Source organism: Podarcis pityusensis (genome assembly GCF_964106645.2).
Source record: "Podarcis pityusensis genome assembly, chromosome: 12".
NCBI classification, from domain to species: Eukaryota; Metazoa; Chordata; class Lepidosauria; order Squamata; family Lacertidae; genus Podarcis; species Podarcis pityusensis.
The window spans coordinates 20,113,981-20,130,968 of NC_138037.1; the positions used below are offsets into that span (position 1 = coordinate 20,113,981).

At 43.2% G+C, this 16,988-nt stretch overlaps 1 protein-coding gene across 1 annotated transcript; it reads right to left on the bottom strand.

Annotated features, from left to right (window-relative positions):
• Window positions 1-1,280: 1,280 nt before the first annotated feature.
• Window positions 1,281-16,980, bottom strand: MTPAP (mitochondrial poly(A) polymerase). Its single transcript, XM_080975306.1, has 9 exons — window positions 16,780-16,980; window positions 15,005-15,177; window positions 14,187-14,420; window positions 12,255-12,479; window positions 8,278-8,489; window positions 6,182-6,408; window positions 5,212-5,304; window positions 5,048-5,121; window positions 1,281-3,873 (listed from the first exon to the last, which is right to left on the bottom strand). Exons 1-9 carry the CDS (start codon window positions 16,949-16,951, stop codon window positions 3,535-3,537), a joined length of 1,749 nt encoding a protein of 582 aa, XP_080831432.1. The 5' UTR covers window positions 16,952-16,980; the 3' UTR covers window positions 1,281-3,534.
• Window positions 16,981-16,988: the final 8 nt, after the last annotated feature.

Below are 16,988 nucleotides of genomic sequence, written 5' to 3' on the forward strand. Positions count from 1 at the left end.
CACTGTAAGTGACCCGTCAAGCTGGGCGTCCCAAAGTGCTTTTAGATCTGCTTCCTGCCTTGTGAATTGGGAGGGTTTCGATTCCCTAGAGTTTTCAAAACAAGACGTGGCAGCCCCTTTTTGCAAGTCAGGAGGTGATTCCCTCCCCCGCTGTAAATCTTCTCCTACCCCCTCTTCCTACCCCCTTCAAACTCTACAGGGTCAAACCCACATAATATGAGCCTTTAAAGTGTTAAGTGCGGGTTCCAATCCTGTTGTTGTTGTTGCTTTTCTATATAGCCCTTCATCAAAAGATCTCAGGGTGGTTCACAAGATAAAAATACAAGATAAAACCACAGATAAGTAGTTAAAACAAAAACAAAACAATAGCCTCCTCTCCCACAAACACCTTTAAAAGGCTGTAGAGTAATCAGCCAAAGGCCTGGTTGAAAAGGAACACTTATATAATGAAGGTGCGAGGTGAACCTCCCTTGGGAGAGCATTCCACAAACGGAGCCAATGCAGAACAGGCTCTCGTGTTGCCGCCCTCTGGACCAAGCGATGATGTGCTTTGACATCCCAGTTTTCGGGAATTCAAAGTGCACTGAAAGCCCTCGGAAGTAGCTTCGTGCCTTGCTTAAGAAGAGGAAAGATTTCTGTTCAGTGGCAACTGCTTCTCCCTTTCCTGCACTGCTCCTTAAAATTCTAATTTTGGAGGTTTAAAGGAGCGGCGCAAACCACTTCTACCCCACAACTAACATCATAAGTGACTTTAGGTCTAAGGCTGATGGCAATGGCTTCCCTATAGCAGGCCAAATAGGCAGGCCTGGGGGGCCAAGCTGGACCTGAAGGCTGGAGGCTGACCCCTGCTGTGGAGGCTGCCACTGTGCTTGGTGCATAGCAACCCAGATGTTGTTGGCATCTGCCTGTCTTGAGAGACAATGGAGTATGCCTCTGGGGGTGAATGAGAAGCATAATGCCAAATGAGATCCAATGTAAATAGTGATATGATGCATCTTGATTAGTCAGCTGACTTCACATACAGAGTGATGTCTGAAGGGGTAGGGAAAGTGAACTCGGAGTCATCATAGGTGGCCCTAGGAAAAGATCAACTCGGTGCACTAGAGGTAGCAAATGCCAGGTTGGATATTTTTCAGGAAAAGGATTGAAACACCACAATACAATTATGCGCGTATATAAAAACCAGGTTGCCAGTTTGGAATACTGTGCACAGTTCAGATTGCCCCCATCCCAATGAGGACATTGTAAGGATGACGGAAGTACAGAAAAGGACAACTAAATTAATCAAGAGATTGGAGCACCTTTCCTACGGAGAAAGGTCACTCAGTTTTAATTTATTATCATTATTTTCTAAAAATGGACAGAGTACATGACCACAGAATTGCAGAGTTGGAAAGAACCCGTAGGGCCCACCTAGCCTAACCCGCTGCAATGCAGGGATCACATGATAAAGGATTATACAATTATACCTGGTGCGAGTGTATTATTTTTCTCCTGAACTCAAGGCTGCCCAATGAAACAGACTGGCAGCAGGAAAGGCTGCAGCTCAGGTGACAGAGCGTCTGCTCTGCATGCTGAAGGTCCCAGGTTTAACCCCCAGGTATCTCCAGGTAGGGCTGGGAGAGAAGCCTACCTGAAACCGCTGCCAGTTGGTGTAGACAATCCTGAGCTGGCTGGAACCATGGTCTGGCTCAACATAAGGCAGGTAGGTCCCTATGCTCCTAGATTCAGGGGAGGCCAAAGAAGTCACAGCTCCACACAGAATGGAAGGTTATTTGCCCACAGGCTTGTAGATGGCTTTAAAATGGAATTGGACCCCATACTCCATAAATTTGCACTGCTGCTGCTTGGAAGCAGGGGAAGACTGCAGCCTTTATTCCCTCCTGTGAAATACCCAGAAGAATTTGGCTGTCCACTGTCAGAAACAGGATGCTGGTCTCCAGCCAGCCAGGCTCCTCTCCTACTCAGTGACAAGCAGTGGACTGGCTCCACCTCATTCCTCCCCCTTGATTTCAGGCGCTTCAGAAGCCATCCACATGCATTGGGGGGGGGAAGACCACCATATGGCACTTTGATAGCAATGCAAAGATTTGGAAAGCAAGCAGGATAACTAACACAGAAACTAAGAGGCAGAAGACAGTAGGCTAAACATTTCACTCTTGATTCATTTTTATCATGTGCCGTTTAGTTTCACACTGCAGCCTTAGAAGCCTGTTAAATAGTCAAAGGAAAAATTGGTCTTTTTTAAAATAGAAAAAAGGGGTAATATTATTTCATATTAATGGTTCCCCATTATTCATTAGAGGAGCTGCCTACCAGAGTCTGGAAGGCCAGTCACCATCCATTTATTTCAGGCTGACAAGAATGCCATTCCAGCAGGAAGCAGAGCAGTCAAAGTGACAGGTCTCCAAAGTGAAAGGAGTGATTTTGAGAGGGAGAAAGTCAGAAATAAGGACAACGCTGAAACAGAGGGGAGATGGAGTGAGTTGTTAAGCACAGCAGCCACCTACAAAAATATTAAGCAACACCCCCAGCAAAAAAAGGAAGAGGTTTGTGCGCGTAATCACACATGTACGCAAAAGGCACAGCACAAATTAATTCAGGGATGCGTACTTGGATCTGTGCCACCCTACAACATGGAGCTCAATGGGAAAGCTGTTAAATTTGCAGGAGCTGTGTGTGCTGTGCTTTGGGCTCCTGCACATGTAATGAGTCCTTAGATCACACCAACGAAAAAAACCTGCAGATTCACAGGAAGGTCTGTGACAGCTCGATTCAGAGCCTTCAATGCAGGTTAATACAAGTTCCAGGCAGTATCAACAACACAGGCTGCAGTCCTCCTGGATTTCAACTTCCCAAACCTTTCAAGTATTAAAATTAAAGGAAGATTTCAAATATAGAGACAACAAGACAGTAAGGTAATGGTAATATTGTGTTTAAAAACTTAAAGCGTTGTTTTTTGTTTTGGATGCACAAAGGCAGCTTCTACAAAGGTATCATCTGCAGTATTTGTTCTCATACTGAAACTCACAAAGACATTTCTTGTTCAGCACTGAAGACTTCCACGACAGCAGAACTACATGCAACCACTCTGCCTTGCTCACTTTATTTCACCTTGCATCATTTATGGGTGTGGTTACAAAAATGGATATAGGTACTTTGGCTACAATGGTTTGCTGTGCATTAGTGTGCTTGGCAGGTGCAAGCTGTTCCCAGAAGGAAGAGGTTTGCTGTACATTTCCCCCCTCTCTTATTTAACCAATAATATTTCCAAGGCCCAGATTCTCAGATCCTTTGTTCGTGCCTTTCCGATCGCTACTGAGTATACACTTAATTCATAAAAAATTGGATATTTCTCAACCAAAAGAGCAGCACAAACAGTCAAGAAGAGCAAGAGGAGATTCGGCGTATCAACCTCCCCAGTTGCAGAAGACCTGAAGGCTGCGCTGCTACAACTACCTTTTCATTCCATGCAGAAACCAGGATGCTCAAGAGATACGGAGCCATCAATCATCGTTGATGCTGCAGAAACTACTACGCCCGAGTACCAAAAGGCCTCTTCCCGTTCTCAGCGCTAAGCTTCAAGGATTCCAACAAGCCCTTGATCCGTTCGCTGGCTGGTCCCCTCTTCCTTCTCGTACCCTTGCTGGCATTATTTCCTGCTGATGTTAGGAGAAGGGCTGCCAGTCCCCAGCGCTGGTTGCTGCTGGACGGACTCTTCCCCGTCTGCTGCAAAAGCCAGGCGCTCTCTCTGGCCAAACTGACAAATCTTTCAAGCTGCGTTGCATTTACGTTCTTGCTGATATTAAGGTTTTGTTCAAAGGGGTTCTGTATGTGAAGAGCAGACGCTTCTGGCTTGTTTTGCTCTTTCCCCTGTATATTTGGGGGGGGGGAAGGAGGCGGTGGTGAAACAAAAATCATTTAACATGTGCACCGTGTATTACTGACTGCCCCAAGGCAAGCATAAATAAGCAGAAACCCATGCAAAGTCCAAAAACTGCTACCACCACCACCCATTTACTGGGCCTTTCAAAAGAAAGCCAGGTGTTTCTATGCAAAGGTATGCAGAAGGGAGATCGGGATCTACTGGTGGATCTCTAGTAAGTTGCAGTAGATGAGCAAGAGTTTCCAACTCTCAGAAATGTAATGGTGTAATGGCTTTTCTTGCTTATAGCAGACTGCTGAAATGAAGTAAGCTAACCAGAAATGGATTTGTGTGTGAAAGTTCTGAGTGCTCAGTTCAGTTCTAGTACTGGGGGTGGAGGGGTGGGGAATATCTAGGCATAGAATATGCTCAGAGGCACCCTGTTCTACAATATTAGCAGAATATCTTTTCTGCCAGGCTCTAGTTTGAGATCTAGCAAAAGACACCAACAATCCTGACTTTGCCTACCCCTGTAGTACAGAACACAGGCAATATGCTGTGTCCTTAAAGAAGCATTTCGATGGGCAAGCCAGGACTGCGGTGGCAGAGACAATGAACTGGGTTCAGAGGGAAAGTTCAAGAGTGGAAAGGCAGCAATTTCCACATACTCAAACACAGCAAAATTCATATTTGCATATTTCTTTCACTCACAATAACTGACAAGAGGAGGAAGGATTCATGTTTTTGCCCCCATCTGTGAATAAGCCCAAGGGGGCTCTTAGCTGGAGTCTGTGCATCAAGTAAAAAAACCCCAAGGGGTGGTCTTAGATGTTTTGCCCTAAGGCTATAGTCAGCAAGGCCCATTTAGATCCAACATAGCAGGGACCTAGCAAGGTAGTAAAATGTTCTCCCAATATGGCCTCTCAAAAAATGCCACAAGCCACCCACATCCATTCAGCAAACAGCCCCTCTCTCACCCAAATAATACATTTGGAGGTTTCTGAATTGAATGCCAACCCATACTGGCTGCACAATACAGTCATAGCAACACAGCAAAGCAGGAAGAATTACTAATATCAATTTTGCTCCCCCCACCCCATCTCCAATATTCAGACATTTTCATACAGTAACATAAAGACTGGCAATAAACCCCGCAAGGGTGTGAAAGTTAAATACTTTTACCTTCCTGATATTTAGTGAATACTTGTTAAAATGAAAATTTCCAAAGTATTCAAAGAAGTCACTCAGTAGTACATCTGGAAAAAAGGGGGGAAAGCACAGTAAGGAAAGAAGAGACCCAAGTTCAGATCTGACTGGTGAAAAGATTTACAAGGGGGCCTTCTTACCTAGGGTTTCTGTGTTTTCTGTGGGCTTAATTTTGTTCAAGTCACTAACGAAGGTACAGTCGTGACCTTCAATCACGTGCTTATCTTCTGCATCTAAAGCAAAAAACAAACACTTTTGAACTATCACATACAGATACTATAGAATTTGATAAGGGATGAAGTTAATCGCATAGAAATTAGTGTGTGACAAATTATAAAAACAACCGTTCAAGCACTTCAGCATTAAAACAATTCAGGCACAGACAAAAGACAATGATTATTTATATCTCTTACTCACCCTTCACTGGAAGGTCCCAGGGTGGGATACAGCATAGGAAAAGGCAATACAACTGAAACAGCAACAAATACACACACTACCCCTTGAATGCCCGAATGAGTAAGCAAGGTACTCATTGCTCCTAACAGTGGCCTCTCCTTTTGGAAAGGCAGAGGTAGAAAGTGGTGCAAAATCCAAGCAACTGCTCCAATTTGCAATGCTTAACTTTTACCCTCCTTCCATTGCTTTTATCAACTAAAAAACAAATTGCAACCACTGTGAAGTTCTGGGTAGGGTTAGACTCTCCCTGAAGGAACAGGTGCATAGTCTGGAAGTAGTCCCTCAATTTAAATCTGTAACTGGACTGCCAAGCAGCTTTTGTGGCTACAAGTGCTTATGCCTAGCTCTTGCCATTTATGGACTGGGATAACCTGGCCTCAGTCAATCATGCCAATGACCCCCCCCCTTTTGGACTACTGCAATGTGCTTCATCTGGGGCTGGCCTTGAAGACTGTCTGGGAACTGCAGCTAGTGCTGGGAACTGTGAAACCTAGCTGTGAGGATATCTGGTTTTGCATTTTGTTTTGTTTTTTAAAGTGCATTGTCTTTTCTGCTTTGTTGTATCTGCTCTGGGTCCCTTCCGGAGGAAGGGCAGGAGAAATATCTTATAATTATTATTCCACCTGCACATGTTTGTCAAATCCTCCCTCTTACCAGCTAGCTCCTTCAGCTGATCCAAAGTTGGAATGATGGGGGGCTTTCTTCTTTGCAGAAAAAACAAGACCATCATCGTGAGCGAGAAATTAGTAATCCAGGGGCCAGGAATGCTGCTGGTTATGGCTTGGACCCGTGCCCAGCACCGCACACTGAACACCAGAGCTCTCACACGCGGGTCGAGGCTGCCGTAGATATATAGGAGCTCAGAGCTTTTCAGGGCAATTCTGTTGGAAAAGGAATGGAAGAGGGTCAAAGGGACAATATAGAATGTCAACAACTTATAAGTGCAACACATGAGGGTGTGAGGAGAGCCCCTGCCAACAGGAAAACTGGAAGCATGCATCCTTTTTAAAGAAATGGCAACAGACTGTTTCGCAGGAGACAAAGGATCTACAACTGTAAGGCTTGCATAAACCTTTGCTGGTTTATTGCTGAAGAGTCAAATCAACACAGAATCACAATTCTCAATGTATGATGTTCTCCGAGATGCAAACTTTAGAAAGGTAGAGGGCATTGTGCTTATTAATATATCTGCTCCACAACCCAGAAGTGGACCCATTAAGAGATGCTAGGTTGTATCCAATGCTTGACATACTCAGAGAAATTAATGTTCATGGCTAATGCAGGGTTATTAATTTCAACTTTGAGTAGAACTTAATTAGATTTCACCCACTATTTCTCCTCATAAGAACAGGGCTGTCACTCAGAAGGGTAAAGAGGGAAGCAACTAAGGCCATCTGAAATGGTATCAGGAGGCTTCAGGGAGGACCGGCAGACAGGGTCAGACATGAGTGGTAACACAGAAGCACTGCGATCTTTCTTTGCAGAGGGCAAAACAATAGCTTTTTTCTGGCACAGAGAACTCAACATGGCAAAGTTCACAAATGCTAATCTGGTCAATAAAACATCAACACAGGTGTCTCCTGTGGTTTATTATAAAAGCAACTGTAAAGTATTCATACGATTGGTGTTTCCCCTATACACGGAATTAAGAAAGGAAAGGAAAAACGCTCAAAGGGAAAAAAAAGATACTGTGCCAGAAATGTTATTAATAAGAAGCCTGCTCCCCCTACTGGTCATCAAGTGAAAAAAAACAAAGTTTTCTTTAATACAGTGGTACCTCAGGTTACATACGCTTCAGGTTACATATGCTTCAGGTTACAGACTCCGCTAACCCAGAAATAGTGCTTCAGGTTAAGAACTTTGCTTCAGGATGAGAACAGAAATCGGGCTCCGGCGGCAGCAGGAGGCCCCATTAGCTAAAGTGGTGCTTCAGGTTAAGAACAGTTTCAGGTTAAGTACGGACCTCCAGAACGAATTAAGTACTTAACCAGAGGTACCACTGTATCTCAACACTAATGCCCATCTGTATATTTTTATCCAGCGGTTCTCAAGTGGTTTCCCTCAGCAGACCACTTGAAAACTGCTGTTAGTCTTGGTGGACCACTTAACAGACCTTCCCCACACCCTTTAGTGCTGTCATCATTGTCAAAACCGGCACCTAATTATGAACACCACAGGCCCTGTTGAGAAGGGCCCCTTTACCTGTAATTTTTAGGGAGAAATTTGCAGGCTGCACCAATGCCACATGGACAGAGGCCCTAGGCCAGGGCTTTGCTGGCCTGTCTGATAATCCAGCTTTGCTTGGTCAAAACAATCTCAGTCTCCATTGCTGGAGTGGGGTGAGGAATAAAGTGCGGGCGGGAGAGAGATTATATTGATGCTAGCAGATCCCAATCTGCATTTTGCCTGCTCCCGCTTTAGAATGCTGATATACATTGCCACTCTATAGCCACTTATGCACCCATATCTAAACCCAATATGGTGTGGTATACTGTATAGTGTCTGGGTGGGGAACCTGCAGTCTTCCAGCTGTTGATAAACTACAACTTCCATGATCCCTGACCATTAACTGCACTGGCTGGGGTTGATGGGAGTTAAGAGCCCACCAGCTGGAGATTACCTGGTTCCCTTTCTCTGGTGCAATGGATGCAGTACCAGGCTGGAAAGACATTACTAAGCTTACAGGGTATTTCTGGCTACCCTTGCCCTGAGTTTCCTGGACGGTAGGATGTACATTTGAAAATGCTTACCTATTATTAGCTGTCAAGTCACACTGAAATCCTGAAGGCTGATGAGAAAATCGTACCAACGGACAGCGAGCATTAAGTATTTTTTGGACACCAACACACCCAGGGCCAAAGTTATCAATAAATTCACCAATCACATAAAGGGTCCTCTGTGTTGCTATTCGTTCAGAAGGTACTCTCTTCATTAGATAATCTATGTTGAAGGGACCTGTTTTCTAACACAAAAGAGACAGAGTAAGTCAAACGTTCAAAACAAAGGCAAGCCCTGACACAGTGTCCTCTTCAGAAATTTGTATAAGATGATGAGCACTTGAAAATTAGGATTGTCACCTGCATCTTCTACCGACTTGCCTCTTTTTAGGCTTTGCCCCCCCCCCCCCGAATAAGCAAAATATTATTGTTACACACCTAGAACTCGAAAGATGTGTTTTATTTAATTAACATAATTTTTATACTGCTTGATTGTAAAAAAGAACTTCAAATTGGTTTACAAAAAACGAATAAACAATACAGTCATACCTTGGTTCTCGAATGCCTTGCGACTCGAACGTTTTGGCTCACGAATGCCGCAAAGCCGGAAGTGAGTGTTCCAGTTTGCGAACGTTTTTGGGAAGCCGAATGTCCAATGTGGCTTCCTATTGAGTGCAGGAAGCTCCTGCAGCTGATTGAAAGCTGCGCCTTGGTTTTCGAACGTTTTTGGAAGTCGAACGGACTTCCGGAATGGATTCCACTTGAGAACCAAGCTATGACTGTACAATTATTAGTGAAAACAATGAAAACATTCAAAAACTTAAAACCAGCAATAATCTAGAAACACATTGGCATTCTAGATATCTCGGTAGGCCTGTCTAAACAACATGTTTTTAGCAAAGACTACAGTGAAGGCGCCTGGCTGATATCAATAGGCAGGGAGTTCCAAAGTGTAGGTGCCACCACACTAAAAGATTGAGTCCTTACAAATGTGGAATGGGTATTACATGGCATCTGTAACAGTGCCAGTTCTGCCAATCAAAGCTGTTGAGTGGGCATATCTTGCAGGCAAACTGTCCTCAAGTTGTTAAGGGCTTTGTACAGTGGTGCCTCACAAGACGAAATTAATTCGTTCTGCGAGTTTTTTCGTCTTGCGAATTTTTCGTCTTGCGAAGCACGGTTTCCCAAAGTCTTCAAAATCACCAAAGTCTTCAAAAACCTCAAAAAAGGCTACCACATGAGTTGCTCCTCGAAGTCAAGTCGCAACTGCACCCCTTCAAGCAATGCACCCTGGGTATTAACGGTTTTAAGAAAAAGGAAACAAACTTGCAAGACGTTTTTGTTTTTCGTCTTGTGAAGCAAGCCCATAGGGAAATTCGTCTTGCGAAGCACCTCAAAAAACGAAAAACTCTTTCGTCTTGTGAGTTTTTCGTCTTGTGAGTTTTTCGTCTTGCGAGGCATTCGTTTTGCGAGGTACCACTGTATACTAATAGTAACATCTGGAACTTGGCTTGGTAGCAAATTGGCGACCAATGCATATCTCAGAGCACTGGTGTTATATGAAGCAGGGAAGAGCAGTTATATCCCTAAAATTAAATGGCCAGGATCCAAAGAGCCCCACTTATACTTGGTTTCCACTAACTTGTCCTAGCTTGCCCTAGATGCTGCTTCAGCTTGGGAGGGAGAGGGGCATATGGAGGCTGCAGCAGGAGAAAGGACAGGCAGAGACATGCCGCCTGCAACCGCTTGGAGCCCAGCCAGTCTGAATCAGGTCCAGCTCTAATGGACCCTTCAGAGGAATAGATTTAACTTTTTTTATATAAAAGCAATGCTGTTAAAGAAATGCTCAGATATTAGAAACACATGCACCACCCATATCCATGACAAGAAAAGCTGCCTCAAGGCAAAAACTGAAACTGAGCCAGTTCTCTCAGTAGAGAGAAAAACCAACCTGGAGAAAGTCAGGGGTTTCCCACATGTGACGGGGAAATGGGTTTTTAAGCACACAGCCTCTGTTTACATGAGCAAAACAAGGCAGCGTTGGCCAATACACTCTGGCAAAATTACGCAAAAGGAGGAAGTGGTATATCTGGGACTCCTTTGTGCTGATGGGCAGCGTTTTATTATACTGTCATGAGAAAAATGTAACCGTGAACCGCATTACTACAGTTTGCATATGCTGCTGTTTGAGATAAGATTGGCTAATTGCATAGAGGAAATGTACACGGCTTTGCAGCTGCCTGGAACAAACCTGCTTAGTTTGCTTATCCCCGTGTGGACACTGTGTTTAACCCTTCCTGTGCTTGTGCATTTATTGTCCAGGAGCATGTTAATGTGGCCATCGGCTGCAATGCAGCACATGGAACAGGCACCCAAGTCCCATTTTCATTGCAGAAAGCAAAGATGCATGAGAGCAGACTGTTTTGTGGGTGACGCTGATAAAAGCACTAAATGCTGTCAAAAGTTTAGGGCAGGGTGGGGAAGCTGTAGCCCTTCACATGTTGCTGGACTCCCTGAATCCATCATCCCTGACCTTTGACCCCGTTGGTTGGTAGTGGTGTTAAATTCTCGAGAAAAATCTTTTGGAGAATATTCTCGATTAACAAGAATATTAGAGAATTTTCATTTAAAATAGGGAAATATTCATTTTAATGAATTGAAAATGATATAAATAGTTAATATACATGTTTATTCATGGGTAAACTTGTTCAGATGGCAACCAAAAACTGTACAGATACTTTTATTCAATGGGGCAATGCAGGGGGTTCACATTCTTTGATTTTTTGCACGAAACTTGAAATTGAAAATTCAATGGGAACGACACACGTTAATCACTAAGCCTGCCACTAACCGTATATTTACCATCAACATTGAATTCTAATTATGTTGTGTATGTATGAAATGTAGCTTTTAAAGTAAAAGGAATAATTAAAATCTCAGGTTCACTTATTATTTACTAGGTTTTTAAAATGTGGGTTGTAAAACTGGTTCTTACATTAGAATTTACAGTTTGTGAAGAATATTCTCCGCAAAATATTCTCACCCCACATCACTACTGGTTGGTGATAATGAGCACTGGGCTCCATAAACATCCAGAGAGCCACTGGTTTCCCACCCTTGACTTTAGGGTCTGGAATTCAGTGCCTTCTTTACCACTTGCAGCATAAGCAGGACTCTTTCATTTGTCCACAATGACTGGATAAGGTACTGGTGATGCTCTAATGACTGCTAGGAGGTCCATGCACTTGAAGATGGTGGTAACTAGTCTTTATAGTACCATCTATGTACACAGCACTCTTGAATATGAGTAATTTGTAGGATCCCCAAATTTCAGTGTCAGGGAATTCCAGGAAGTAGGGTTAGCAGGGAGGGGAAGTACACACACACACACACACACACACACACGGTAACCAGACAATGCAATGATATTGTTTCGTACTTGAAGAAAAAGCCTTTAGTTACAGGCTGGAAATTTGGGTTGAAGCTGTAACATTAATTCACACATCAACTGCAATGCAATTCTTCTGGTGGCTGAATTGAAGATAATGTCACTAGATGCTCTCCAAGGAGCTATGTATAAATTATAAGCTCATGTTTGAGAAAGGATTAGGCCTACAAATATTTGATCCTCTGATAATTTGAATGGAGTACGGCAAATGAAGCCATAACGTACACACGCAAGGGTAGGCTTTTTCCAGCTTAGAACTAACCTGTTGCTCAGTTGTATGAATAAACTAGTAAGTATATATACTTAAAGACTGGGAGACATGGATGCACAAAAAGCTGCTTAAGATGAATGCACGGCATTCAGGAAGCTCAGTAACAGCTGTGCAAAATGACAAAAACAAACCAAAAAACCTGCAGATGTAGCCAACTTTGATTTGCATCATGGCAATTAAAACAAATTTTATAATTAAAATTAATAAAAATGGTCATGATTGCAAAACAGTCATTCCACATTCTAATCAAACCACAAACCAATGGAGGATGCTGTTAGAGAAAGACCTTACCCTTTGGGTAGCATTTTTTCGGATCGCATCCAGATCCAAAAACATGTCTAAGTCACATCCCAGTTTACCAAAGCTGTTCACAGAAGAGCCAAAGGGCTTCACAATGCAGTCTGGAAAATAAGCACTTGCAATGTCTTGAATTAAAGAGCAGGTAAAAAATCGGAGCTTAGTGTTTTCTTCTGTTAGCTGATACTTCTCTACGAGCATGTACAACTGGTCGCTCACCTGCAATGACAAAAAAAGGGAGAGAGGGAACTCAATCTCAGGTTATGTGAGGCACTTGGGTGACCTTTGAGAGTTGAGAAACAGCTGCATTGTCTGTTCACTACAACATAAAGCAAGCAGAGGGAAAACTCAGCATTCTTTCTTTCCAAATCCATCCATAAAGATTATTTAAATACAAGTCCTTTAAACATCATTTCTCTCTGCACTGAACACAATAGATCCTGGTTCAATGGAAGATCAACAGATTCAGAAAAGACACAAGTAACTTCTATATACAGCAATTCTTACATACTTGGCGTAAAACATCCCCTTTTGGTAGTCCTACTGGCTTAATTGTTCCTGCTATTTGGTGCTTGCTAAATTACTGTGCACTATTGAAGATTAAAAGGGATGGAATTTGTAAGCCACCACAACCCACTGACATTTTCATCCTAATATTAATCATCAGAATGTCTCAAGTTCTAACATCTACTGTTATCCGAGTGTACCAAGTGATACATTTAGCAAATATGTAAAGTCACCCTGTTCACATGTCATTAAATTATAATTGGTGGTTTACTGTGAATGTGCTAACTGTTCCTGCTTTGTTCCTCTCAACTAATGAGTGGGAGCAATAAGTCATGATCCTTGGCTTAGCATTACATCCAAACCAGGGGTCGTGGTTTGTTTCATTTCCAACAAACCATGTTTGGAAAGCTAAACTATTGGGGAGGAGTGAAGCAGAAGCAATCTGCTTGGTCACAGTAAGTCAGTAACTATGGCTTACTACAAAGTGCAAACACAGCCACTGTAACAGACATAAGTTAATGCTATATAGCTTTGCACCCAGAATAAATGCACAACATCGACTTTGAAGACAAAGGATGAACTTTGTCACTAAATGTACTGAGAACATACATGAGTGCAAGTTACTGGGTTCCGGAGGCATGGAAGTTCATCAGAATTCTATCAGGAATTTGCAACTTGATGATCTGTAATGGCGCACAAGGTTCTATTCAAACAACAAAATTACTCAATGCTACAAGGCTTCTCCTGCAATGTTTAACCACAAAGAATGTTGGGTGGGTCCTAGGATGTTTATGTGAGCCAATGGTGAGGCTCAGTTAACTGATTGTGTTCTCTAAAAATCTCTGTACTGTGCTGGTGATTTCATGCCAGGCAACTTGATGCAAAGAGAGTTCACTAATGATTCCTATTCCTGGAATCAAGATTTCTGAAAAAGTTAAGTTTCTTTACATGAAAATTCATTTTGATATTATACGATTCATTATTGCTGCCTCTCTCAGAAGCATGAATGGAAGCATTGTTTATAAATTTTGTTTTTCATGATCCAGATTAATTAGTAGCTACTACCAACATGAACTATCTAATCCTTCATAGAAGTTCTTTATTTTGCTTTCAGCTTCTTAGTATTGAAAATGCAAGAGCTACTTCATTATCAGTAAGCATGACCATTCTCTGTCCTATTTAAAAGATCTGGAGAAAAATCACAAATTGATATTTATTCCATTGGTAACAGTTCTATTGTATTAACAAGTATTGCACCGATTTTTCCAAAAATATTAACGGAACTATTTACTACATGCATTAAAAACCATTCACCCTCTTTCTGATCAGCGTTTCTGATTCAGCTTTTCAGTTACATATTCAACACAATAATAAAAGCTGCTTTATTTCTTATAAGAGAAATTACAAACATGAACTTACACTGTCAGCATTACATAGGTTCGTCAGCAGCTCTCCAACTTGAATAGTTGCCTGTTTATGACGGTAAACTGGAGTCTGATTGGAAGCTTGGCTTGGTGGGTTTTTCAATGTTATTGTAAAAATTCTGGATTTAAATGGAACAGGACACTCATCCACCAACTGTACAGAACCAGTAGCATCCTGCAGTGAAGCTATACTGTCGGTCTCAGAAAATTCTACTACTGCATACATCCCCTGAAGTAATAGAAAAGAAGAAATAGTAACATTTATGTAGTATGATACATAACAGATTTTATCTGTAAACATAGGCTGGGCATTAGAATGATTTTTCATTTTTTTTAACATGTTAAGACTACAGTGGTACCTTGGTTCTCAAACTTAATTCGTTCTGGAAGTCCGTTTGACTCCCGAAACATTCGAAAACCAAGATGTGGCTTCTGATTGGCTGAAGGAGCTTCCTGCACTCAAGCGAAGCCGCGTCGGATGTTCGGCTTCTGAAAAATGTTCAAAAACTGGAACACTTTACTTCCAGGTTTTTGGCGTTCGGGAGCCGATGTGTTTGTCAACTACCATAAGCCATTTGAGAACCAAGGTTTCACTGTAAAGCTAAATGTTCCTCCTATGTATATGAAACTAACTGTATTTTGTAAGTTGCCTTGGGAGACCTTTGTGTGCAAGTATTTTAAAATCTGCCAAACACTAATTTCCATGCTATCCACTTCTGTAAAGGATACAGATGAGTTATCGCAAGTCCATCTGCTCTTGGGTCTTTCTATTTGAATCACACAAATTCAGTTGCTAATGCTGAAAATACTTACATAACTTTCATAGAAGAAGTGATTCTTAATGTTTCCATGAGATGACAAGTATTTGAGTAGTTTTTTCTCATTGATTTTGGATGGGCAGTTAATTAACACGGTTCTTTGTGCCTGTTCTCGTCTTTCTGCTAAGATCTTACTGAATGTCTTCTTTCTGGTGCTAATTTCAGTATCTGGATGGAAAGGGAGGGGAAAACAGATTATATGAGCAGAGTTTTACAGCCTGATATTAGTACATGTACTTCATTTTTAAAAGCAAAAAGGTACGTACTACATGACAACCCCCCCCCAAAAAAAACCCTACATAAAAGTTTGTGTGCATTTTTGTTTTGCTACATAAAAGTTTGTGTGTGTGAAAGCACACTATGCTCAACTGAAAACAGCCCCAGGCACCAGGTATAAGAACATAAGAGGAATCCTGCTAGATCAGACCAAAGGCCCGCACCCTGCTTTCCATAGTGGTGAACCAGATGCCTATAGGGAGACATGACTGCAGTAACATTAGTATTCACAGGTGTTCATGTAATTTGGGAATATGCGCAAAATTGCACCAACAGCTCGGTCTGTTTCTCAAGGTGCCCTTCCTCAACACCTGAAATCTATTCATGGTTAGGATGCCAGCTGTGGTGGGCATCTTGAAACAGCTCAAGGCCATAGGCCTTTGGCATGACTCATCCATACCCACTTTCTCCAAAGAATCTGTGCAGGCACACTGACAGGTCTAACGCCATGGCTGCATTCAGCAGCAATGTGGGTGGTGGTGGTGAATTGCTATTTGTGGTGGTGGTGGATCTCTCTTCAAACTTGAATCTTTCTGTGTATTTGAATTTCTTCACTTTAACCTCTAAGACCAAGTTCCTGTAAGCAGTACAGTTTATGATGCATTAATACAACTTATGAAGCATGTGTGTGTGTATAGTGTATTTGAATTGTCTTCAGTCAATAAAACACTTTATACTGAACCGTGTGGGTAATGTGTTTTCTTCACTGTCAATTCTAGAAAGGCCTACGACAGGAAAAGGCGAAGATTGTGAAGCTTTGCTGGACTACTCTGCTGGTGCTGCACAACTCGGCTGGCCACACCAGTATAGGTTCAACTGAAGCGGACCCGAAAAGGGCAACTCCATCCCTACCAGGGAAGAACAGGCAAGGGAAGATCTACATCAGGAACAAGGCAGTGGTGGTGGCGGGACAGAGAAAGCTTGACATTCGGATCTGCTGCCCCGGTTGGATCCTACCGCCTGAGGCAGTTGCCTCATGGGTGGGTCGGCCCTGTATGGATGCAATATTAAATCACTATCAACAGGTGCCCTGGAGGCGATACAGTGGTACCTCGGATTACATACGCTTCCGGTTACAGACTCTGCTAACCCAGAAATAGTGCTTCAGGTTAAGAACTTTGCTTCAGGATTAGAACAGAAATCGGGCTCCGGCGGTGCGGCAGCAGCAGGAGGCTCCATTAGCTAAAGTGGTGCTTCAGGTTAAGAACAGTTTCAGGTTAAGAACGGACCTCCGCAACGAATTAAGTACTTAACCCGAGGTACCACTGTACTGCTTTCAAGATTATAGCTACTGGTAGCTTTATCACTCGTCCCTTTTCAAAGCCATCTTAAGTCGGCTGCCACCAGCGCATCCCTTCGCCTCGCTGCTCACCCCCTTGAGGGTCCCTCAGCCTCTCCCCTCAAGTTGCTAAGCAGCAGGCAGACATCAAGAGAGAGGGAGGGACGCGAGGCCGGGCGGGAAGGGGCCTCCCGAGAAATCGAAACCACTTTTACCTGCCGCCGCTTCCTCGCTGCCGGGGCCCTGCGGCTCGCTCCGCGTAGCTGCCGCAGCTTCCGTGGAGCTGAACCGGTTCCCGGCGACCCTCAGCCTGGCCTCGGCGCGGCGGAGGAAGCACAGACCCCGGCACTGGAGCCAAAGATGCACTCGCCCCATGGGGGCCGCCATTCCTGAAAGAAGCGCGGGAAGGGCCCGCACTGCGCAC

What these genes read in the sequence shown, in the direction of transcription:
- MTPAP (XM_080975306.1), bottom strand. Translation starts at nt 16,951, where the DNA reads ATGGCGGCCCCCATGGGGCGAGTGCATCTTTGGCTCCAGTGCCGGGGT. An exon ending in ACTTCTTCTATGAAAGTTAT is followed by an intron (nt 14,421 to 15,004) that starts GTAAGTATTTTC and finishes CTATTACTTCAG; the next exon opens with GGGATGTATGCAGTAGTAGA. An exon ending in AGAAAACACAGAAACCCTAG is followed by an intron (nt 5,122 to 5,211) that starts GTAAGAAGGCCC and finishes CCTTTTTTCCAG; the next exon opens with ATGTACTACTGAGTGACTTC.